Here is a 26,341-nt window from a genome sequence, read left to right as displayed (position 1 = left end):
GATCCCATGTAAATTTCAAAGAGCTGGGAATCTCCCAGATTTCCAGTACAAAATTAATCCCCACACCAACATTTTAGCTGATAATTTGCCTCATTTCTGGTTTTGAATCTTGCTGTGCGCAGTGTTTGCCATTTTTTGAACATAGTAACTGTGCTCCAATGTAATTAGCTGAAGTGCTTTACAACATTCCAAGGGCATAGATAAATATACATTTTTTTAAGGTAGATGCTTGCACAGAAGTGACTGAAAGCACAGAAGACAGATGGACCTAACATTTCTGATAAAGGTAACACAAGTCAAGATTTTAATTTTGTAGATATTGCAATACATCAAATTCACTTAAAATTGCACATTACAACTGAGTAACATTTTCATTGAGCTGCTTGGCATATCATAAAGATAACCATTCACGTCACTAAAAACATCACAGAGAAATTAAGTTTTATTTAATTTATTAATCTGGATATCTGGGAAAATTTTCTTTAAAATTAAAAGATGCAATGAAGTATAACTATTTCATCCATGAGATTCTTGACATATAATAAACTCGAATTTATAAACCATGTGCATCTCACCTAGCAAAATATAATTACAATGCACATACTGGTGGCATTATCAGCACAGATTAGCGAGGTAAATTTACATGGAATGTTGAGCATGATTTAATACCAGGTTTTGTACAGGCATTAATAACCAACACCTTTTAAAATACGCTTATAACCACATCATCAACATGGCAAAATACCATTTTTCCAAATAATTTTCCTTATATAATATTTCACCAGATTTCCTTTTATCATACAAGACGCACATGAATTCCATTCCTCTGGTTCTGATGGCATGCTAAGACTGAACCACCAACGCATCCTGTTTGGATACATCACATTTTCTTCATCAGCAACCTGCACCATATATTTTTTCACTTAAAACAAATACCAACTATAATTTACTAAAATACACTCATAGTTCAGTATTTAAAAAATAAAATCCCTGTCACCTCATAAGTTCACAATCAGTAGTAAAACCAGAATGTGTCTACATTTATTCCCCAAGTCGTGAAACTATTTTAGCACTGCTCACTTCAGGTAGACGAAAGCTTGCAATTAGCAAAAGTAACATGGTTTGCTATTGGACATTAAAAGTGCAAAAAAAAGTGGCAATGTTTTACTTCAAAGCACCATCCATTCTAGGAATGACCATCAATATTACCAGGCTTCCAAACAACGTCCAGTTACATTGTTATTACTATTCCCTTTTGTGGTTTTTATGAATGTAGCCAATTGACTGGAATCCAGAAAGGATCTTTCTCCAGATTATCCAAAGTAGATTTCAGCTCTTTGTAGGCAACTGAAAGATCACCATTCACCAGAATTTTGTCAAAGAGATGTGACCACTGGGCTTCAATAAGCTCTCCGGATTTGATCATTTCTTGAAGATCTTCTTCCTGCAAAGAAATGGCAGAAATTGAATACTCAACTAAAGATTATTTACTGAAATGCGTAGTCGGGACTTTGGCCGGTTGGGGTCGGAGAATGGCAGTGCGGGCCTCCAGCAATGGTCACAGGTAGGGGATGCATGGCGCGGCATGCTCGGAGAGTGCGCTGCTTTTTGGGGCCTGGAGAATCGGGGAACCGGTGCCGGTCCCGATTCCGTGCGAGAAAGTAGATTCTCACCCCAGCACCGGGCGTGATTTCGCCGACCGGCCGAAGTCCTGATGGCGTGGACCACTCATGGTCCTGCTGTTCAGGATACTTGCATGGCGGCTGCGGACTCAGTCCGCGGCCGCCATGGTCGGGGGCGGGCTGATTGGAGGGCACTATAGGGGCCCGGGGTATTCCTGGGTGGGCTGTCCAGGTCGGGCACATGGACGATCGGGGGCACTATTTGGGAGGTCCAGCTCCGCGGTCGGAGTCCGCCATGGAGCATGTCATGATTCCGTGGATTCAGTTACCACAATTCTTCAGGTAGAGAATTTCAGGTCCCACTAACACAATGAGAAAAAAATTCTCCTCGTCTCCCCTCTAGATCTTTTCTTCAATTGGAGTTTGCATTTCTTTTCGTTGAAGGAGTTGCATAATCTTCAATTATTTTCAATCCATGGCCCCTAATTATTGACCCATTGGCCAGAGGATAAAAAAAAAAAAATCATAATCTATTATCGTGCAAATCTCTATTAGATCACCTCTTAACCTTCTCAGTTCTGAGGGGAACAGTTCTAACTTTCCAACCTCTTCTCTTAATTGAAGTGCCTCATCCCTTGTAAGATCCTGGTAAATTTCCTCTGTATTTTTTTTTAAAGGTCTTTACAGCTTTCCTGTCTGTGGTTTTCAGAAATGCCCACAATACACCAACTGAGATCTAACCAGTGAATAAAGTTCTAGTGTGAATTCTTTGACTCCATATTGTTAAAGTCTCTGCAGAAACCTGCAACTCTTTCGACAAAAAGAAATGTGAACTCCCATTGATTTACAGAAAGTATAAAGGCACAAGATTTCACAAATTACAATTAATGATTTTTACTACGTATAAATCATGTAAAGCAAACACTACTAAATAAACACCTTCTTAGGTAATTCCTTATACTTTACATCGAAAAGCATAATAAAATACAACCACAAATACTTTTGACTAAAACTCTTAACTGAACATTGCCTTTTCCCCTATGACTTCCCCAGAAAGTCTTTGGCTACTTATCGGGTTATTGAGACAAACTTGAGACAAACTCCAAACTTTTTTGCAGCACCCTTGAGGTCTCTGACTTTTCAGCTCAAGCCAGAGTTTCACACATAATTCCTGCTCAGTAACTTAAACAGAAAATCAAAAAAAGCCATGGTTTCTAATAGCTCTATTCTCCTCATTCTCCTGTTCCATAGCTCTTGGAAAATTATTTTCCTCTGTCTTCGGATCTCAGGGCTTACACACAACCTCAAAACTGTCTGGCCAAATTCCGCTACAACTTTCTCCCTGTGAAATGAAATGAAATGAAAATCGCTTATTGTCACAAGTAGGCTTCGAATGAAGTTACTGTCACAAGCCCCCAGTTGCCACATTTCGGCACCTGCTCAGGGAGGCTGGTATGGGAATTGAACCGTGCTGCTGGCCTGCCTTGGTCTGATTTCAAAGCCAGAGATTTAGCCCTGTGCTAAACCAGCCCCTGTCTGCTTCCAGACTAATTGTCTTCCACTATGAGGCCCCTGTAGACGTCTTCCTCTAGCTCCAAGCTAGGTAAATCTTCCAGCCTCTTTTTCCCTGTCTCCAAACTGAGTGTGAGTTCTTGCCCACATTCCGTGGGGTGAACAATGAAATTAGCAATTGCTCTGCTTAAGGTACAGGCCTAGCTAACATGCATCTCTTTTGCTCTCTCGATTCTTAGTGAGCTGCAAACTACACAAGACCAAAACTGTCTCTATCTTTGATAATCCTGAGCTTGCAGGAAAGCTTAGAACTTAATTATAAAAATGGCTTCGCCTATTCCCTTCTCCATATCCATGGGAAACACTTTAGCTCAGTCTCCAAATAGAAATGGGAATTAGCTATCTTTGACCACAACAGCTTTACATCTTAGAAACAAAAGAGGAGCTTCAGCACAACTATTTATAATCTTGAAACCGGTAACACCGTTATGGGTTTCAGAGACTTAAAGTTTAAAATTGTTTGATTGTGGACATAACAACAGTGCGATTATCTTCATACGTAAATATCAGTCTTTCAGTACACCATTTGAGTCTTCCCTTTAATCCTTACTAGTTACCACCCAACTTTTACAGTCAGGTAGACTTCAACCACAATCTCAAAATCCCTCTTATTTATCCTATATTTAAAGATACAGTCCCAAACAATAACCCTCTTACAAATCAAAGATATAAACATAATAATCATATAACCCAAGTAATCCACATGCTTTTATACAAGTTGTTTCACCACTTTATCAAGTAACCATGCGACCTGTAAAGTTTTGTGCATTAGGTTGCTCTGCCCAACTACATTCTTCAAAACTGTTATTTATAGCATACTATAGATGTACATATGGTTCCATAATAGTCCTTCCAAATTGTATCACTTCTCACTTATCCCCCACCCCACCATTGAATTGCATACGGCATTCTTCTTCCCATTTCATCATCCTGCAGCTGTCATTCTGAAGTCTACAACTATCCCCCCATAACTATCTACTACTTTTCCAATTTTCATATCATCTGCAAACTTGCTGCTCCCTCTGCCTGAGTCTTGGTCATTGTAAAAAAAATGAAAAGAATAATGGACCCAAAATTGATCTTTGGGGAACATCACAGAAAACCACCTCCCAGTCGGAAAAACATTGATCCACCACCGCCCTTTGCTTTCTATCACTTAGCCAATTTCATATCCATGCCACCACTTTCACTGGCTTCCATCTTCTTAATAAGCTTCCCGTGTGGTGTTTTGACAAATACTTTCCCAAAGTCCAAAATGCTAAATCTACTGAATTGCCTTGATCACTTGTTACCTCAAAGAATTTAATCTCGTTAATCTAACACAATTCACCGTCAACAAATCCAGCCTGCCTCTCCTTGATTAGCCCATGCCTTTCCAAATGAAAGTTTATTTTCTCTTGAAAATGATTTTCAATAATGTCCCACCACCATGTTAAACTGACTGATCTGAAGTTTCTTTCTTTATCCCTTGGTGGCATCACATTAGCAACACTCCAGTGCTCTGGCACTACTCCTATATCCAATGCAGATTGAAAGATTGCGATAAATGCCTTTACTTTTTCCAACTTTGCTTCTTTGAACCTAGCATGTTGATCCATATGGACCAGCTGACTTACCAACTTTCAGTAATGATAATAGCTTTTGTACATTTTCGCTATTATCTGTTTGTGTGTAACCTCCACATCATCCACTTCCTATGTGAAGAAAGATGCAAAGTACTCATATATTACTTTTGCCATGTCCTCTATCACATCAAGATTGTTGTTTGGGTTCTTAATAGGCCCAATCTTTTCCCTGGCAAATGGGCTTCCACATTCTATGTTTATAAAATGTCTTAAGAGTTCAATTTAATGCTGCCTGCTAAACTTTTCTTGTAACTTCTCTTTGCCTCCAATATTAACTTTTCCAATTCCCCTCAGCAATATCTATAATCTTTCTGCTTATTAATCAAATTTTGTTTCTGATGTCTGATAAATCTGATTTTCCTGTATTATTTTAACGTCTAATTTCTTTGTCATCAAGGTTGGATTTGCTTTGGATGTTCTGTTTTCCCCTTCAAAGGAATATCTAGATAGTACTAGATTTCACATTTAAATACATCTATTACTAATTGAGATAGAAATATTTTGTTGTGTAATGTTATGTAAAGTGCTGGGATTAAACCACTAAGAATATATATATATTAGGTATAACTAAATTATTTTCACAGTCGTGGATACTTAATTAATGGGCAACAACTGAACAAGGATCAGAGATAAACCATACACCGGATTCAAACAGTTCATAAAACTCAGCAGGAAATCCTGTTAGTTGAAACAAATTAATAAAATCCCAGAACCTGTATCCATCTCTGGATCCAAAATCCTGCAGAGTTCTCCCAATTTTGTCATGATCTCGGTCGAGACCAGTAACTTTTTTTCCAAAGAAAGAAATTCAAAATCCCAGTTATTTACTGAAAGAATGAAGCCATAAAGATTACACAGTTGAAATAAAACAAACTAAGCTGTAATGTACAAGAGTCAAACAAAGCAAACATAATCTTGGCTAACCACCTATACTCTACAACCAGAATAAACAAATTAAACACACAAGAAAATTGCTTCAATTATAAACTACAGATTAAATGAAAGGTAACTTATATAGATCGTATGAATTGGCTCAGCAGTCCACTCAGCATATCTGCCAACAATCTCAGTTACAAAGTCCTTCAAAACTTAGGGCTGGATTCTCAGTTCTGGAGACTGAGTGATCCCACCAGTGGAAACATGTGACTGGTCCCTGCTAGCACTAGAAGCAGCACCCATAAATGATTCCCTCCATTTTTCATGCAAATCTATGGGATCCATGCGAGCTCATGGGATTCTGTCGGGGAGAGGGGGTTGGGCAAATCCTGCATCCCCCTCCGCTGACAAGTAGAGGATCCTTCCCACCACCACGGGAATTATGGATTACCCCCCTCCCCCACAGCACGCAAGCACGAAGGTGATCCAATAACCCCCACAATCAGACTTGACCATCAGAGATGCCGCCCATTAGGCCCCCACAGGAGACCCCCTCCCTATCAGAGAAACCCCTCCATCTTGAGCAGTCAAGGCAGTAGGTGAAAACTGCATTCTCACTTACCCTTTCCTAACATTTGATGCCCGAGACAAAGTGTCCAAAGCAGAATCTGTTGCAAGTGTCAGAGGCTTCCTCCAAGCCAAGTACACTTCAAAGGGCTTAAAATCCCTTGACAGCATTTGAAATGTAAATCTTCCTTTCAATATCACACAGCAGTATATTGCATTAGCCAGTGATTGACAGTTTTATTACTCCAGACACAGGTACTTGGTGGATTGTTGATCTATCTTTCACTTCAAGTTTGAATGCATCTCGATTAACCTGCTTTGATGCTAACCACAATGTTTATAAACACTCTTGCTATGATTGACAACTCCTCACCTCATCAAAGCAGCAAAGTGCTTTCTGCTGTGAAAAAGTGGAATAAACAGCTATGGGGGCTGTTCCTTCAGAACAACAACAAAGAAAATTACAGCACAGGAACAGGCCCTTCGGCCCGCCCAGCCTGCGCTGATCCAAATCCTTTATCTAAACCTGCTGCCTATTTTCCAAGGATCTACTTCCCTCTGTTCCCCACCCGTTCATATATATGTCTAGATGCATCTTGAATGATGCTATCGTGCCCGCCTCTACCACCGCCACTGGCAAAGCGTTCCAGGCACCTACCACCCTCTGCGGAAAAAACTTTCCACGCACATACAAAGAACAAAGAAACGTACAGCACAGGAACAGGCCCTTCGGCCCTCCAAGCCCGTGCCGACCATGCTGCCCGACTAAACTACAATCTTCTACACTTCCTGGGTCTGTATCCCTCTATTCATGTATTTGTCAAGATGCCCCTTAAATGTCACTATCGTCCCTGCTTCCACCACCTCCTCCGGTAGCGAGTTCCAGGCACCCACTACCCTTTGTGTAAAAAACTTGCCTCGTACATCTACTCTAAACCTTGCCCCTCTCACCTTAAACCTATGCCCCCTAGTAATTGACCCCTCTACCCTGGGGAAAAGCCTCTGACTATCAACTTTGTCTATGCCCCTCATAATTTTGTAGACCTCTATCAGGTCGCCCCTCAACCTCCTTCGTTCCAGTGAGAACAAACAGAGTTTATTCAACCGCTCCTCATAGCTAATTCCCTCCATACCAGGCAACATTCTGGTAAATCTCTTCTGCACCCTCTCTAAAGCCTCCACATCCTTCTGGTAGTGTGGCGACCAGAATTGAACACTATACTCCAAGTGTGGCCTAACTAAGGTTCTATACAGCTGCAACATGACTTGCCAATTCTTATACTCAATGCCCCGGCCAATGAAGGCAAGCATGCCGTATGTCTTCTTGACTACCTTCTCCACCTGTGTTGCCCCTTTCAGTGACCTGTGGACCTGTACTCCTAGATCTCTTTGACTTTCAATACTCTTGAGGGTTCTACCATTCGCTGTATATTCCCTACCTGCATTAGACCTTCCAAAATGCATTACCCTTAAACTTTCCCCCTCTCACCTTGAAATCGTGATCCCTTGTAATTGACACCCCCACTCTTGGAAAAAGCTTGTTGCTATCCACCCTGTCCATACCTTTCATAATTCTGTAGACCTCAATCAGGTCCCCCCTCAACCTCCGTCTTTCCAATGAAAACAATCCTAATCTACTCAACCTTTCTTCATAGCTAGCACCCTCCATACCAGGCAACATCTTGGTGAACCTCCTCTGCACCCTCTCTAAAGCATCCACATCCTTCTGGTAATGTGGCGACCAGAACTGCATGCAGTATTCCAAATGTGGCCTAACCAAAGTCCTAAAGAACTGTAACATGACCTGCCAACTCTTGTACTCAATACCCCGTCCGATGAAGGCAAGCATGCTGTATGCCTTCTTGACCACTCTATCGACCTGCGTTGCCACCTTCAGGGTACAATGGATCTGAACTCCCAGATCTCTCTGTACATCAATTTTCCCCAGGACTCTTCCATTGACCGTATAGTCCGCTCTTGAATTAGATCTTCCAAAATGCATCACCTCGCATTTGCCTGGATTGAACTCCATCTGCCATTTCTCTGCCCAACTCTCCAATCTATCTATATTTTGCTGTATTCTCTGACAGCCCTCCTTGCTATCTGCAACTCCACCAATCTTAGCATCATCTGCAAACTTGCTAATCAGACCACCTATACCTTCATCCAGATCATTTATGTATATCACAAACAACAGTGGTCCGAGCAGGGATCCCCGGGGAACACCACTAGTCACCTTTCTCCATTTTGAGACACTCCCTTCCACCACTACTCTCTGCCTCCTGTTGCCCAGCCAGTTCTTTATCCATCTAGCTAGTACACCATGAACCCCATACGACTTCACTTTTTCCATCAACCTACCATGGGAAACTTTATCAAACGCCTTACTGGAGTCCATGTATATGACATCTACAGCCCTTCCCTCATCAATTAACCTTGTCACTTCCTCAAAGAATTCTATTAGGTTTGGAAGGCATGACCTTCCCTGCATAAAATCATGCTGCCTATCACTGATAAGTCTATTTTCTTCCAAATGTGAATAGATCCTATCCCTCAGTATCTTCTCCAACAGTTTGCCTACCACTGACGTCAAGCTCACAGGTCAAAATTTCCTGGATTATCCCTGCTATCCCTCTTAAACAAAGGGACAACATTAGCAATTCTCCAGTCCTCCGGGACCTCACCCGGGCTCATGATGCTGCAAAGATATCTGTTAAAGCCCCAGCTATTTCGTCCCTCGCTTCCCTCAGTAACCTGGGATAGATCCCACCCGGACCTGGGGACTTGTCCACCTTAATGCCTTTTAGAATACCAAAACTTCCCACTTCCTTGTGCCGACTTGACCTAGAGTATTTAAACATCCATCCCTAGCCTCAACATCCGTCATGTCCCTCTCCTTGGTGAATACTTTCTATGAAGCACCTGAGAACACATAAAATAAAGTCTGGAGTCCCCTATCTCAGAAGTGCGGGACCTGTCTGAGAGATTGGCGTGGGTCCTGGCATGTCATGAAATGGCACGTTGGGGGCACTCCTAGCGGCAGTGGAGACCAATCCCAAGTATCCACTGGCGGGAGTACTTAAGACTCTGGAACTGAGAATGCTGGCCTCTCTCTCACACTCCCCCTCTCCATCCTCACACGCTGCCCCTCGCCATCCTCACACGCTGCCCCTCGCCATCCTCATACGCTCCCCCTCTCTATCCTCACACGCTCCTTCTCTCCATCCTCACACCCTCCCCCGCTCCATCTCACACTCTCCCTCGCTCCATCCCTCACCTTCCTGCCCTCCCTCGCTCTACCTCACGCCCTCCATCGCTCCATCCCACGCCCTCCCTCGCTCCATCTCACGCCCTCCCTCGCTCCATCTCACGCCCTCCCTCGCTCCATCTCACGCCCTCCCTCGCTCCATCTCATGCCCTCCCTCGCTCCGTCCCACGTCCTCCCTCGCTCCATCTCACCTCCCTCCCTCGCTCTATCTCACGCCCTCCCTCGCTCCATCTCACGCCCTCCCTCGCTCCATCTCACGCCCTCCCTCGCTCCATCTTGCACCTTCCTTCGCTCCATCTCACACCCTCCCCCGTTCCATCTCACACCCTCCCTCATTCCATCTCACACTGGGGAAGCTGGGAATATAAATAAAAATAGAAAAATCTGGAGGAACTCAGCAGGTCAGACAGCATCAGAACTGAGGAGAGATAGAAATGCAAGAGCTTATAAGCCAATGGAAGCAGGCGAGGGAAGTGGAGGAGGGAGGTCTGTGACAGGACAGAGGGCAGGAGAGCTTAAATAACAAATGATTTCCTAATTCAACAGTCAAAGAGAGTAGTAATGGTTTTAAAGAAAGAAAGGTTGTGTCCATATGAGGTATGGATTGCTACAAGAATCCAAGATATGAACATACTAAATAGGAGCAAAATGAACAATTCAGCTCTTTGAATCTGCTCATGGTTGATTTGTGTGTGTTTCGAGTTCCATATTCCCATCTACCCGGAGAGGCTTTGGGCGGGATTCTCAGACCCCTCCGGCGGGTCGGAGAATCCGCGGGGGGGCGGCGTGAATCCTGCCCAGCCGCTCCGACACCGGCTGCCGAATTCTCCTGCGCCGGTTTTCGGGCAGGGGCGGGGATCACGCCGTGCTGGTCGGGGGCCGTTGGCAGCAGCCCCCCCTGCAATTCTCCCGGACCCGATGGGCCGAGCGGCCGCCCGTTTACGGCCAGTCCCGCCGGCGTGAAATGGACATGGTCCATCCTGGCGGGACATGGCTTGGAGGGCGGCTAGAGGAGTCCTCGCGGGGGCGCTGGGGGATCCGGCCACCAGGGGGGGGTGGCCTGGCCTGTGATTGGGGCCCAGCCTGTGCTGTGGGGGCACTCTTTCCCTCCGCGCCGGCCTCTGGAAGGCTCCGCCATGGCCAGCGCGGAGAAGAAACACCCTGCGCATGCGCAGGAAACACGCCGGCGGTTCTGTGCGTGCTCCAGAACACGCCAGCGGTTCTGCGCATGTGCCAATTCGCACTGGCCCACGGCGGCGCTTCGGCGCCGGTTGGCACAGCGCCAACCCCTCAGCGCCAGCCTAGCCCCCGGAAGTGCAGAGGATTCCGCAACTTCCTGATGGCCCGGCGCCAGAGTGGTTCGCGCCGCTCTTGGAGCCAGCGTCGGGCCATCAGGTGGTGGTAGGGGGATGATACTTTGGGGAGGCAGAGAGGGCGGTGCGTGGGTGTTGGTTATTTATTTGTCATGAGATTTCCTGTTTGTTCTCTTTTTGCTTTTGGTTGTGTTTGATGCCTTAATAAGAACATTTTTAAAAAAAAATTATGCATCTGGAGATTTTGTGCTGGCTCCGTGGCGGGGAGAAGCTTTTTGGTGTGCATTCCGTCCTCTTGTCCGGATGCCATATTTAAAAGAACGCAAAGATCCTCAATTTAAAACCAAAATCGGAGAGATATCTGCAAGGTCATCCACCAGTCCTACTCTGAAGTTCAGTGATGCCTCCCTAGTTGTCCTTCTGGACCACATCGAGACGTGCAGGAATGTGCTATGTGTATTACGGGAGGAGGAAGCCAAGCAGTGAAACTAATGCGGATGCCAATACATTCTGGAAGTAGCTGATATTATCACTTGCACTCTCCTTTCTCACTTTCAAGTGCCTCCAAGAAGGGACCAAGGCCTGCGACGGGGGAGGATTTCCTTTCAAGCCCAGCACAGGGCAGCCCAGAAAGGAATGGAAGAAGAGAGCTCCACACCTTTAGAGGCAACACAGTGGTCAGTTACACCTTCCACCAGTTTAGAAACACATACCTTGATGGATTTTAGTGCTAGGTCAAGAAAGTTCTCTCGATCTGGTGGTCACCGCATGGACAATTTCAGCTCAGCTCACCATTCTGCTTAAGAGGCATCTGTAAGCTCTAGTCTGATGGCGAGCCTTAGGAATCAGCCATACAATGCATGGTGGAAAGTCAACAAGAGGCGGGGCAATATCAGGTACAGCGATAGGAAGCCCTCAACAGAATAGCACGTTAGTAGAGGAGTCCATCCACATGTTCTCTGATAAAGTGGTGGTGCCCACATATATGCACCCTGATTCTCCATAAGGGTTGGTGGATGCCATGGAGACCTTCATCCAGCAGAATGCCCAGTTTCTGCCAGACCTGCACTCCATTGCATGACACCGCAGTGGGAGCAGCTGGTCTACTGGTGGAACGACAAGTTAAGCCGCAGCACTCCTGGGCCTTGGCTCACCAGAGGACAGGAAGGCAACAGGGCATACAACTGCAAAGGACGCCTCCACCCCTGCTGCGGATGTCAGGGCACCACCTGCCCATAGTAGTAGGCCACACAAAATCAAGAAATTTTGATCACAAGTGATGCATGGCTGAACATTGTCAATGCTGCAAATATTATCATTGTCATTTAATAATGTCCTGTGCTGTCTTTCGGTGTAATTATATGCTTTGCGAGTTCTCCCCTCCTCCTACACATTTTCCCACATTATACTCCATCTACAAGATTATTGTCTATTCACTCAACCTATCTACATCACCTGAAATCCTTATTTCTTCTTCACAACATACTTTCTTCTGCGTCATCTGCAAATTTACCAACCATACCTATGCCCTTCTCATCGAAGTTACTGATGTAAATTCTAAAATGTTGTGGCCCCAGCGCACCATTCATTACATCTTGCCAATCAGTCAAAGGCCCATTCATGCATACTATGTTTTCTGCCAGCCAATCTTCTATCAATGCAAATATATTACTCCCTGCACCATGAGTTTCTATTTTCTGCCATTACTTTTGATGTGGCACCTTATCAAATACCTTCTGGAAATCCAAGTACATTCCATTAGCCTATAGCATACCCTTTATCCACAGCACATGTTACTCTTTCAAAGAACTCTAATAAATTGATGTGGAGGTGTCGGTGTTGGACTGGGGTGAGCACAGTAAGAAGTCTTACAACACCAGGATAAGTCCAACCTGAAGTGCACCTGAGGAAGGAGCAGTGCTCCGAAAGCTAGTGATTTGAAACAAACCTGTAGGACTTTAACCTGGTGTTGTAAGACTTCTTACTCTAATAAATTGATTAAACATGATTTCTCTTCCATAAAAGCATGCTGGCTCTACCAAACACCTTGAGATTTTGTAAGTGCCCAGCTATAACCTCTTCAATAATTGATTCTAACACCTTCCCCATGGCATATATCAAGATGCATTTTCCTGCCGCTCTCTCTTCTTGAATGGAGTGGTTATGAAACGTTAGGAACTAAAAAAAAACGCAAACAAAATGGTGACCAACCCAACAAAACAAAGAGAAGATGGAGAAAGAAGTTACAATCTAAAGTTGTTGAACGCAATGTGGAGTCCAGAAGGCTGTAATGTACTGAGTTGAAAGATAAGTTGTTGTCCCTCAAGCTTGAATTTGCTTCTCCGGAACACTACAGCAAGCCATGGACAGAAAGATCAGAGTGGGAGCAAGGTGGAGCTCAGGGTCACGCTTGTGGGCTAGTCAGAGCTGTTCTGCAAAGCAGTCACCCAGCCTATGTTTAGCCTCCCCAATGTAGAGCCGCGAATACAGTGTACTAAATTGAAAGAAGTACAATTACATTGCTGTTTCATTTGGAAGGTGTATGGTAAGAAGGGACGTGGTGAAAGGACAGGTTTTGCATCTCCTACGCTTGCATGGAAAGATGGTGTAGGGAAGGGAGAGGGTAGTGGTGCCTGGGGCATGATACTTGTTTGGAGATTCGGTGAAGACATGCTGGGCAAATGGTTTCCTTCTGTGCCATAATAATCCTGTGACGTGTGCATACTAGAGTGTCGCAGAGGGAATTATACCTATAAATGCTGAAAGAAGAGGGCAGGATAAGATGTGTTTCCATCACGCTGGAGTTGGTGGAAATGGCAGTCGGCATGCTTTAATAAAAGAGAAATCGTGTTTAATCAATTTATTAGAGTTCTTTGAAAGAGTAACATGTGCTGGAAATGGCAGGGGATGATCCGTTGAATACGGAGGCTGGTGGGTTGGAAGGTGAGGACAGGGGAATCCTATCACGGGTCTGGGAGGGAGGGTAAGGGAGAGAACAAAGGTGCATGAAATGAATGGAATATGTTGGTTGGCCTCATTAACCACAATGGGTGAGGATCCCTCGAGGATCAATGAAGACTGTTGGAAGTGCTGTTGTGGAAGGATGCATCATCGGAACATAGATGATGGAAATGGAGAAACAAGGAGAATGTCATGAAATTCCTCCAGGAATCAGGGCGTGAGGTTCTGTAGTTGAGGTAGCTATGGAAGTCCATGGGTTTGTACTAAATATCAGTCGATAAGATCCTCTTCAGAAATGTAGACAGAGAAGTCGAGGAAGGGAGGAAAGAGTCAGAGATGGACCAGGTGCAAGTGAGGAAATTGGATAGAAAGGGTGGGATTCTCCGTCCGTTCACAGCAACTGGAATCTCCAGTCCCGCTGCAGTGAACAAGATATTTGGCTGAGTGCCACATTCGCCGTCTTCACTAACAGCGGTAGAGGAGTGGACTTGCAATGGATTGTCCCGGCCAAAGTCAAAGAAATTTTCCAGTACTTGTCACTGATACAGTCATCAATGTACCATGAGATGGGATGGGATGAGGGAGGGGGCCTGAATAGGACTGGAATAAGGAACGTTCTGTATATTCCACCACAGATGCAGGCATAGCCGGGACCCATGTGAGCACCCTTGGCGACACTTTTTATTTGGAGGAAGTGAGTGGAGTTGAAGGAGAAACTCAGAATGAGAATAAGCTCAGCCAGGCAGAGGAGCATAGTGCTTGTAAAGATCCTCCTGTTAATCCCAGTTACATTTATTTTAAATTTTTGTAATAATAATAATCCTTATTAGTGTCACATGTAGGCTTACACTAACACTGCGCTGAAGTTACTGTGAAAAGGACAATTGCTGGGACCTATGCCTTTAAGATGAACTGCACCTTTAATTTTAAAACAGGATGTTGCAGCAGATGTGCTGTTTGGTCTGACATCAGTGATAACACCTCTTCATGGACTTGGTTGGTGGTCAATGAGCTGTCTTGTAAGCTGGGTTCTTCTTGAGGACAGGTAGTGATTGGTGCTGACAGTTCAGGAATGTTCTGCAGGGCTCGGAGGCTTTAATCTCGTTTTGAGTGTTGTTTTGACCAGAAGCTGGAGGCTCACAGCTTTGATTCTCTCACTCACCTGATGGATATTGTCTAAAGATCCAAAGTAAAGACCTTTCTCTTTGCATAGCCAGATTGAACAGCAAGATAATCCAGTGCAGCAGCAGCTCAGATAAGGTCAGTTGTTTGAAAACTCTCGAAAAATGTGGGGAACTCTTATCCCAGAAAGGCAGTTGGTCATTCTGGTGGAGTTGGAAACTAGTAAGAATTAAACCGGCCAGAGGCGGATCTTCTGAGTGAAGGCACAGGTTAATACAAGTTAAAGTGAGGGAATCCTACAGCCTGGGAGTTCTGACTGAATGGTACTGCCCAAAGATCTTCGTTAGCAATCCAACCGGTGGTTTCAATCACTCCGCATTTTGGGAGGACAGCCTGCTGCTGCAATGACTTTAACATCTGATGCAAAGAACTCACCTTCCATTTCATATTAATCCTCTTATTATTTTTACCCCCCCCCACCCTCTGTGTGTTTCTGTCTAGTGTGTGGTGTTTGGATAAAGGGTGGGATGGTAAAAGGGAGGAGTGGTAGATTAGCTGGGCATGATTCTATTATTGGTTAATTTACTGGTGTTGGGACTCTGGGGTCATGTGGCTGGAATGACCACGCACTAGCATGTTGAATGGGCCAGTTTGACTTCTGTTTGAGAAAGAAGCAGTGAGCTCTGTGACTGTTCTGGTGTTGGATGGAGGTGCAGAGGAATTGGACTTACATAGTGAAGAAGAAATGGTTAGGGCCAGAAAATGTTGAAGACTTAGGGGGTATCAGAAGGTGGCTATTGGATCTAGAAATGTGGAATAAACCAGAGCAGATAAGTAGAAATGGGGGTACAACAAGGCAATAATAACCATAACATAATACTTTAATATGGTGATAGAAAAGGACATAAGAAGGACAAAAACAGGTTATAGATTGGAGAAAAACTGATTTTGAGGGTGCAGAATTGAATTTAAGAAATTAATATGGGGAACAGTATTGCAAAACTTTGATGTAGAACAACACATTTAAAATGGTGTTCAACAAAGATCAAGAAAAATATATTGTTCCAAGAGGAAAGAACAAACTAAACATTAGTTAGACTTCATGGATGAAAGAGATTAGGAGAGAAATTAACATAAACAATGAGGAAAGCGAAGTGGAACTATGAAATTAAATTATCAAGGAACATAAAACAAGAAAGTAAAATATTTTATGAATGATGAGATGACTAATGAGATAAGTACATTTAAAATAAGAGGGTGTATTGGATAAACTAATTAAATTCAAAGTGGATAAAGTTCCTGGTCTGGATGGATTGCATCTACACATTTAAAAACGATCCAGGGAAGAGATAGCAGAAGCATTACTACACATACTTAGGGTACGATCGCACGGCCTCGTCACACCCAACTCGGGCCGTGACAAGGGCGTTAAATCCTCTCGCGAGATTTGCGACGCCCAGGACGCCTTGCAAGATTTAGTGAGATGCCACAATCTGGATTTCACCCTCATTGGCAAGTTAGCCTAACTTAAAGATGTCAGCGCCGGAGTCTCCCAAGGCCCGGATCGAATGGCCGCACCTGGGAGACCTCATTTAGCACTGGTCCACCCAAACGTGGAGCAGGCGAAACAGCATCTGGGGGTCTCCCGAGCCATCGGAGGTTCCTGGGTGATCAGGCTCTGGGCAGGGTGGTACACTGGCACTTGTGTGGGCACTTTGGCACTGCCACCAATGTACCCTGGTAGTGCCACAGGGCACCCTGGCAATGGTGCAAGGCTGGCAGTGCCAAGATGCCCGGGTTGAAGGTTGCCCGTGCCGGAGATCGGGCCCATGGGATGCCTTGCACTTATGAGGTGGGGTGAGGGGGCTTGAGGACCTCCGAACAAGTAAGTTGGGAGCATTGGGGGGTCTGGAGGCTATGGTGGGGGATTCAGAGATTGGGGCGGCATTTAAAAACGCAGGAAATGAAGGACATTGTGGCCTCAGCCGAGCGTTTCTCATCGAGGCCAGAAAAAAAGAGAGTCTCGTTTAATAGCAGGGTCGTTCTCGGCTTTGCAGACCCGTTAAATCGCTCCATCAGTAATTAATTAGAAAAATGTGTCATGCCAAAGATTGCAATTCCTCCATTTAAGAAAGGGGACAGAACTCACCCAGGGAAATATAGGATAATCAACTTATGAGTGAAAAGGGAATAGAGGGTTCCCATGACAGATTTAGATGAGTAGATGGGAGGAGAAACGAGTGTAGCATAAATGCTGGCATGGACGATTGGTGCAGAATGGCCCATTTTTCTGCCATATATTTATGTAAAAGTCCTGGAACTTCTTATCTAATAGGGTGGTGGATGTACCCATATAACACCAATTGCACTAGTTCAAGAAAGTAGCTTACCGCCATCTTCTGAAGATAAATTGCCTAGTCAGTGATGTCCACATTTTATGGAATGGGAAAAAGTTTATATTGAAAAATCTAATTAAAAATTGTCCGTTTGCATGATCTGATTCAGTCAACGCTTGCCCTCTAATCTTGCTTCAGCTGAAGACTATGATTGGTGGCCACACTGCATATGCAAGGTCATGGGTAATTCAGTAACAAGAAAGGTACCAAATACATTAGGAATTCATGATCACTTTCAATGTTACACTGCTGCCTGGTGGTAGAATGTGTGGTGAATAGAATAGAGAGGGATAGGGTCCAAATACATGAAATTATGTTGGAAACATCCCAATACTAGCCCTCTCTTTTCCATCTCATCACAACACAAATATGCTAATGAAGAATACCATGTATTGCTTGCATGCTGCAAACCTGCATTCAAAGCAAGAACCATGGCACTTATTCCATTTTTTGTTTGCACAAATGTAGTAAAATCTTTTACTTAATAACTTGGGTTTCCAAATCCCTGCACAGATCTACATCATCATTACCCACAACTCCAGGTGTTAACATCAAAAGTGTATTTTCACATTTTTTTCCCCCTCTGCTTGCATAACTGGTCAAGCCTATTGGTAGCCAGAAATGTGTTGCAACAGTGAAAGGTTTATAAAAAATGGATAATATCCAAAAATTCTTGAATGATTATTTCGGCTGATTTCCTGTGTCTCTAGAAAGTTGTGACTATAAACCTTGCCTGTGTGTGGGTGTTGTACATATATTTTAAACATCGGTTGCTGACAATTTATTTTTCTAAGCAGTCAGCAATGCTTTTTAGTAAATTAATACAGCAATACCTATGCCAAGAGATACCAACGAATGGTACGTTCGACCTGTTACTTCTGGATGGAACTGTCCATTTTCTTCAACAGGATAGCAGCATTTTCTTCATTCCAATCACACAATTTGCCAAAGATAGACCTTCAATAATGGACAAAATACTAGACTGTGGTACATAAAATGGAGATATCTGGTTGTTTCTTGAAGACACTTTATCTTATCTGTAAGCAAGCCTGAGAATGACATCTTCATCTAAGAAATGAAAGTTTTTTGTCCCACCATGTTGCTGAGCTAATGTATGGTGTAATTGATGCTGAAGTCTTAAAACAGATAATCAATTCTTTCTCTTTCCATAAATGTAATCGTGTCAGTCAACTATTTAAATGCAAGGGGACAATAAAGAATGGCACCACTGCTGAACACATTCCTATCACCATGTCCATATATGTGCAATTTTCAACAAATAATAAAGCACAAGATCAGGAAGTACATGGATATGGAGATAGCCCTATGGCATGGAAAGAAAACCAACTGGGAAGGTGACGACAAATTTTCAATTGTCACTGAATAACGAAAGACTACGTTCAATCCCGAAAACACTTGCAAAAATCCGAAGACAACACTGCATTGGACTTATTCAGTTGCTGTTAAGTGGCCTTGATATTTTTCCCTACATGGTATAACCACCCTTATAACTATAAAAGGTTACATAATGAGTCTCACCATGAGAAAGTCATGAGAGGTTTGCTGGTTTGGGAAAAAAAGAAACTGGCATTATCGGTACACTATAATGTTTAAAGCACAGAAAGGCAAGATCACCAAATCGTTGAAAGGGTAGGAAAGCAGCATCTAAGTATTGTGATCAAATATGGCAAAATTTAAAGAGTACCACATAAACTCTGGAAATCAAGACAGTATGTGGAAAATAGTAATACAGGTGAGGATATCAAAAATAGACATTAGAAATTGTAATATCGCTTGCAAGTAGAAATGTAGGTTTACAAAGAGGCTTATGAATACTGTTTAGGCCAGATTCATTACTGATAATTTAATATGTAGAGAGATAGAATGGAAATCCTATCTGTAATTTCAGGCAGAACTCTTCAAAGCCACATTCTGAGGAACACTCTTTAATGTATTTGTTATGGTGTATCCATTTCACATACTGACCATCTTTGCGATCTTCCTGATCGAGACTGCTAATATAGTGCCAGCGAGTGCCAAATCATTGCATCTATTACACAATGGACCTCCGCCTCCAAGAGGCAACCTTCATCCCATTAATCTAGCTGGTTTGGATTCTGTACTTCAGAGACAATGGATATTGTTCAAACTCTCTAAACGTTTTGGAAAGGTTTTGTTGTACTGCTGGGAAAATTACAGTAGAAAAAGTAACCTCCCACTATTAAGTTATTTTCCCCTTCCTAACAGCACTGTGGGTGTACTTGCACCACATGGGCTGCAGCGATTCAAGGTGGCAATTCACCACCAGCTTCTAAAGGGCAATTCAGGATGGGCAATAAATTACCTTGCCAGCAATGCTCATACCCGTGAAAGATGACAAAATAATGTATCTTCTGCAATACAAAACTCAATCCAAATAGGTATATGGATGTAGGCCTATCAGCTTTTGAATTCAGATAATTAACAGCAGGGTCCACTTATATTTAATTTATGTATCATATCCTACTGGAACAATAGCATGAGCATTTGGTTAGACTTTTTCCTGCACTATCCTGCCCAAACATAACTTACACTCTAAATTCCAGGAATTGTGAGCTGGTAACAGTCAAATGTAGGCAATGGGGGAAATCTGGGACCTAAGTGAACAGAAACAACAGTTCATTTCCTTAACCATTGAGATTTAGGATTAAGAAAAATGCAGAGGAATGATGGAGAAGGAATGATCAATTCAAGTCAAACCAAAGGGGAGGGGAAAGAAAAAGAGGAAAAGTTCAAAAAATAATTTAATTCTAAACAACTCCAAGAAGAGTCTACTACATGCTGGAATGAGAGTCAACAGATTAAACTGGTTTATTTTTGAGCTGGAGAGGTTGATTGACATTAAATGAATTATCACAAAGTTAAAAGGATACTTAAGCTCTTAAAGTTCTAACTTTCTATGGCAGGTTTAATTGGCAATAAATGTGTAAATCCAACAGGTTCTTAAAAATAATGTAGAAATTGAGGGTGAGTTGCTGTGATGCAAAGCAAACAATGGAGCATTGTAAATTGATCAGCAATTTACAGAGATCTTTTTTATTCATTCATGGGATGTAGGCATCAGTGACAAGGCCAACATTTATTGTCCATTTCGAATTGCTCTCAATAAGGTGATGTCATATATCTTCTCCTGATATTGCTGGCTGATTTCCACATTAACAATGCTGTGCATTGTGATTTACTTTCTCCCCAGAAAGATTTGACCCAATCTATTGCTTTGCTAATCTAAAATAAGGAAGAATGCAACTCTGTCTGTTTCTTTAAGTAGTTTCATATTCCACTTGTGAAAATTTTACATTCTTCTATCATCCAAGAAGCCCTGAAGCATTATAAAGTTGACATGCGAGTGGCTAGAAGATGCACTTCTCCTTCTGGAAATTATGTCCTAGCACAACTCAAGCAGACATCTCATTGAAGGATGGCTGTTAAGAGTCTAATGGGAACCATCCTTCTGTAGACTGGCCAAACGTCTGCTACTAGTCCAACCGCACACATCATAAAGATAACTTCAAAAACGTAAAATCATTCATTGATGTACACTTTTTACATTGAGAGCACGGATACATTGTTTAATGGGAGACCTACACATATATTCTGGGTCACACAAAAATGAACAAGAATCACGTCCAATACCCCATATTTACCCAAAACAAACACAAATATGAATGAAAACCTTATACTCATCTGAAACGTGTTTGAGTAGAAAAAGTTTTACTGTCTATATAAACTGCAAAACATACCGTGAATGGTTTGGCAGAGCCTTTGTCATCCTTGCTTGAAATGATTTTTGCATTCTTTCTGGTTTCTCTGAGGCGTTCAAGAGATGGTGGTTTGATGAATATCACATATGGTTTAAATTCCAATGTCCTCAGATGTTTTATTGTCTGAAACATTTAAGTGGTGTAACGTTGTTTTAGTTCTCTGCGTATCAGGTTGCAAAATCATATTGAAAAGTTAAATTTAACTCTAACGTTCTACCAATAAACACATTATACAACTGGTATGACTTTGTCTCCTCTCAGTGATTCATAATGCTTCACAGACACATTATTCCTTATTTATTCTGATAATGTGTGTGATGCTGATAGGGCTGCATTAATTGCACATCCCTTCTTTTGCAGAGAAGGTGATGGGCGTCACTTCGGAGGATACTTATTGGAGTGAACTACATATTATGTGGCTGGCGTCAGACCAGGTAAGGGTGCGAATTTCCTTTTCCTGAAATATATTTGTGAGCTAGTTGGGTTTTTATGACAATCCAGCAATATTCATGGTAATATTTTCTGGTACGAGCTCAGAAATTATACTCTCTCTTCCCAGCCCCACACTCCAGCCTGCTCCCCACCCCAAACCATTGTGGTTCTTGTAATAATGAACCTGTTCATTATTACAATTCACCTGAACCTGTTGTTTATTAAATATTTTAATTCCTAGAATATAGCACAGCCAAAAGATTGTGCTTTACCATCAGTAGCATCAAGCTGTAAAATAAAAGTTGGTATGCAGCAGACAGTATACAACAGATGGTGCGGATATTTGCTATCACAAACAAAATGTTTAAGGAAGCTATTCAAGGAGACAGGTACTGACTGTTGACAATGATGCATCAGAGAATTGTCAAATTAAGTATTGCTCAAGAAAATGATCCCAAGTTGTTGAGGGTTTAGCACCTGTCAACTGTACTCAGAACCTATTCTGAAGTAACTGCCTCCCACATTTTGGAGGCATGCCCTAATTCATACCAAAAACATCTGGCGTTAAGGAAAGAGAATACAGTGTCAGGCTTCACACATAAATTTATCAGCTTCCTTTATAAGTGGCTATTCTGGAATGTTACTTAGTCTGACTTAGTCTGCGACAATGGCAGTGCTGATCTGGTCACCCTGCTCAGTCAAAACAATATTCCAGAAAGTTTCAATTCTGAGCCACTGCCAGATGGTATGTCATGGTATTTGTGTCTCTTCACATTCCTTCCACCTTGTGTTAAACTGCTGCATTCAATGCAATGTAGAATGATTTGAACAAACCTCTGTTTATAATGACCCAAGTTTTTTTCAATAGTAATGATGAGAGAAAACTGGAACGGTCAATGTTTGCCATCATTTCCCCTCTGAAACTGACCACAACTTGCACAGTTAAAGGCAGGATGTCCTGCAACCCCTGCAGTCTACAAACAATTAGAAATCATCACATTGATGAGAACTTTCAAGTCATAGCTACTACTGGAGAACCACTCTGGAAAGATAGCTTTATATTTTTGTAACTCCAAATTTTTGCATGCTGCTAAGAATATGAAATTTTTTAATATTTAAAAATATTTTAGCTTGTAATGTATATTGTCTAATCATTTATTTTGTCTTCTATAAATTTTATTAAAAAATGAAGGAAATAAAAAATAATAAACGGCTTTTACTTCCGGGTTTGCCTGAGAGAATTCTTCAATGTGATTTACTGATTACCCTGCTTGCTGACATCACTGTTTCTGGACGCCCTGAGATCCCCTCGACTTGGTGCCACATTCAAATTCAGAGAAGAAAAGGGGCTATTCACACCACAGAGATGATTGGATCACCGTAGGCAACTTTCTTCAAGTTAGGAGGCAAGTTCTGTCACTTCGCCTCTGACTGCAAAATCCAGACCGATATTATGGATGGTGGCTGAGGGAGCTGTGGTCTCTAATAATCCTCACTTACTCTCATCCTTTGCCCAGCTATTCTTATTTCTGTTTTTTCAAACCTGTTATTTCCATTACATTCATTTTGAGGGACTACAGAACTCAACTGTTTGTATGGAATGATTCTCTGAAAGTTTCCACCCTTATGTATGCCAACTCCTTCAGCCAGACTATATTTGACAAAGGATGTCTGGGTTCTGCTGGGTGAGGGATACCTACAGATTTCACATTTCTCTGAAGTGTTTTTCACTCACAAGCATGAACGAAGCACTCAAATAACACAGGACTTGGAGTACTACAGGTAAAGTACCCTCTATGCTTATATTTTAGTTTATTGTATCAGTGGTAGCAGAACACTTTCTAGGTGTGAACCCTAATGCATTGTGGGAGCAGGCAGAAGAGGTGTGAAGGCCTCAAAATTCACAGCTTCGGCTGGTGTGCCTGTTCTCTGTCTCCTTGCTGCCCCAGGTTATTTTCCTCAAAGTGGGATTGGAGTCCGGCAGGACAACCTGCCCATATATGGTATGTTTTTAAAAAGTATTCGACGGAATATGTGTGTCACAGGCTAAGCCATCATTTATTGCTCATAAATGGCAATCGCTCTCAAGAAGGTTGAGGTCATACAGAAGCGGGTTCCAGAAATGTGGTCCAGTGACAGTATATGAATGGTGATATCGTTCCAAGTCAAGATGGTGTGTAGATTTGAGGTGGTTTTCTACTGCCCTAGTCCTTCTAGGTGGTAAAGGTCGTGAGTTTGGAAGGTGCTGTCAAAGAGGTCTTGATTCGTTGTTGTGCTGTGGCATGTGCTGCCACTGTGCATCGGTGATAGGGGGGATGAATGCTTAGGTTGGTGGATAAGATGTTGATCAAGCGGCTGCTTCACCCTGGTAGGTGTTGTTGAGGGTTGTTGGAACCAATGTGACTAATTAAGGCCTATTGTTACAATCCAGTCGGTTTCCTGGGGAACGGGGTAGTTACCCAGAGGCATCTCCTGACAGCTGACTGGTAGCAGGGGGTGGGAGGGGGTAAGAGGGGGAGGGCGGCCACAGTGGGCCAGGTAGGCACAGATGCCCTCCATGCCTGTCTGTCTTCAGCTACCGGCTAAAGCAACCCCACCCTCCAAACCCCCATCCCAGCACGGCTGCTGAGGTTGTTTTCTAATATAAATTTCACCAAGTTGAAGAGGGGGACACCTCCATCTGGAGACGCCTTCTACCTCAGTGTGGTAGTCTGTGTAGAGGTATTACGGTACCTGGTAATGCTGGAACACCATTGGTAGATATTGTATGTTTCCTATTGGTCAAGCTGTATGATAGCTGCGCCCTGCAAGGTGGGGTATAAGAGCCCATGCAGCCTCAGCAGCCTTCATTCTGTACCTGAGCTGCTGGGGGAAACATCTAGCTCATTAAAGCCTTCAGTTGGACTACAACCTCGCTTTAGTGGTCATTGATCGTGCATCAATTTAATAAGCTAGATTTAAAAGGATGGAGCTCCGAATCAAGCCGGAGTGTCTGCAACTCAGACCCCACGCGGCGAACTCAGCGGCAATCTTCAAGCACTGGCTGGCGTGTTTTAAAGGATATCTCGGAATGGCCGAAAACACACCCACGGGAGAACAGAAAATGCAAGTCCTGCACTCGAGGGTGAGCCCGGAAATTTACACCCTCATCGAGGACGCGGAAGACTTTGATGCAGCAATAGAGCTGCTAAAAGGACATTATATTTGTCCGGTAAACCAGGTCTACGCCAGACATCTGCGAGCAACGAGGCGACAAATCCCTGGGGAATCACTGGAAGAATTCTACCGTGCGCTCCTGGTGTTGGGGAGAAACTGCAGCTGCCCGCAGGTTTCGGCGAGCGGCCACACAGAACTCTTAATCCGGGACGCTTTTGTGGCAGGTATGCTGTCCTCCCAAATCCGCCAGCGATTGCTGGAAAAAGACACCCTAGGCCTCAAGGGGGCACGGGCCCTTGCAGGCTCCCTGGATGTGGCCTCCAGAAACGCCCGCGCTTATGTTCCCGACCGTGTGGCAGCCCCCTGGGCAGCGTGGAACCCCTCCGCAGCCGACCCAGAGACATCCCCCGTCCCCCCACAAGCTTGTGCTGCAAGGCGGCCTGGCAACCCCGGGGGGGGTCCCGCTGCTACTTTTGCGGGCAGGCCTTGCACCCCCGGCAGCGCTGCCCAGCCCGCGCATCCACCTGCAAGGGATGCGGTAAAAAGGGCCACTTCATGGTGGTATGCCAGGTCCGTGCGGTCACCGGCGGTGAATGCAGACCGCCATCACAAACCTCTCCATGGTCCCCGTGCGGCCAGCGGGCGCCGCCATCTTCCTACTCCAGGGCCACGTGCGGCCCCCGGGAGCCGCCATCTTGTCCCGCGGACACCACGTTCGATGGATGGGCGTCGCCATTTTGTGCATCCCAGCCATGTGCGACCAATGAGAGCCGCCATCTTGGATGGACTCCCAGGACCCCAGCTCGGCTGACCGCACACCGCCCGAAGAGAACACTCAACTGCTGAGATTAGCTTCGGTGACCCTGGATCAGTCCCGGCCTCAAACACTCAACTGCTACAACAGTACTAATCAACGGGCACGAGACGTCCTGCTTAATCGACTCTGGGAGCACGGAGAGCTTCATACACCCCGACACGGTAAGGCGCTGTTCTCTCCTCATCCACCCAGTTATTCAAAATATCTCCCTGGCCTCCAGTTCCCACTCAGTAGAGATAAAGGGGTTTTGTGTCGCAAACCTCACAGTCCAGGGAAGGGAGTTTAAAAATTACAGGCTCTACATCCTTCCCCACCTCTGCGTGGCCACACTCCTGGGTTTAGACTTCCAGTGTAATCTCCAAAGTCTAACTTTCCAATTCGGCGGCCCTATACCCCCCCCCCACCGTCTGCGGCCTCGCGACCTTAAAGATCGATCCACCTTCCCTGTTTGCAAACCTCACCCTGGATTGAAAACCCGTCGCCACCAGGAGCAGACGGTACAGTGCCCAGGATCGGATCTTTATTAGGTCAGAGGTCCAAAGGCTACTGAGGGAAGGAGTCATTGAAGCTAGCAACAGTCCCTGGGGAGCTCAAGTAGTGGTGGTAAAGACCGGGGAGAAGCATAGGATGGTCATCGACTACAGTCAGACCATCAACAGGTTTACGCAGCTGGACGCGTACCCTCTCCCCTGCATATCCGACCTGGTAAACAGGATCGCGCATTACAAGGTCTTCTCCACGGTAGATCTTAAGTCCGCCTACCACCACCTCCCCATCCGCACTAGTGACTGCAAATACACTGCCTTCGAAGCAG

The 26,341-nt window shown here is 44.0% G+C and overlaps 1 protein-coding gene across 6 annotated transcripts in view; it reads right to left on the bottom strand.

Annotated features, from left to right (window-relative positions):
* Positions 1-274: 274 nt before the first annotated feature.
* The window catches only part of mpp7a (MAGUK p55 scaffold protein 7a), a 758,711-nt gene continuing 732,644 nt past the window's right edge, over positions 275-26,341 (bottom strand). For all 6 annotated transcript variants that reach the window (XM_072508390.1, XM_072508394.1, XM_072508393.1 and 3 more), the window contains 2 exons: positions 21,102-21,245; positions 275-1,444 (listed from right to left, as the gene is read on the bottom strand). In XM_072508390.1, the coding sequence (XP_072364491.1) occupies positions 1,265-1,444; positions 21,102-21,245 (324 nt within the window). In that variant the 3' untranslated portion in view covers positions 275-1,264. The remainder of the gene's footprint in view (positions 1,445-21,101; positions 21,246-26,341) is intronic.

Source organism: Scyliorhinus torazame, chromosome 6 (genome assembly GCF_047496885.1).
Source record: "Scyliorhinus torazame isolate Kashiwa2021f chromosome 6, sScyTor2.1, whole genome shotgun sequence".
Taxonomy (NCBI): Eukaryota; Metazoa; Chordata; class Chondrichthyes; order Carcharhiniformes; family Scyliorhinidae; genus Scyliorhinus; species Scyliorhinus torazame.
The sequence above is the reverse complement of the archived record's forward strand: the minus strand, read 5'-3'. Positions and strand labels throughout refer to the sequence as shown.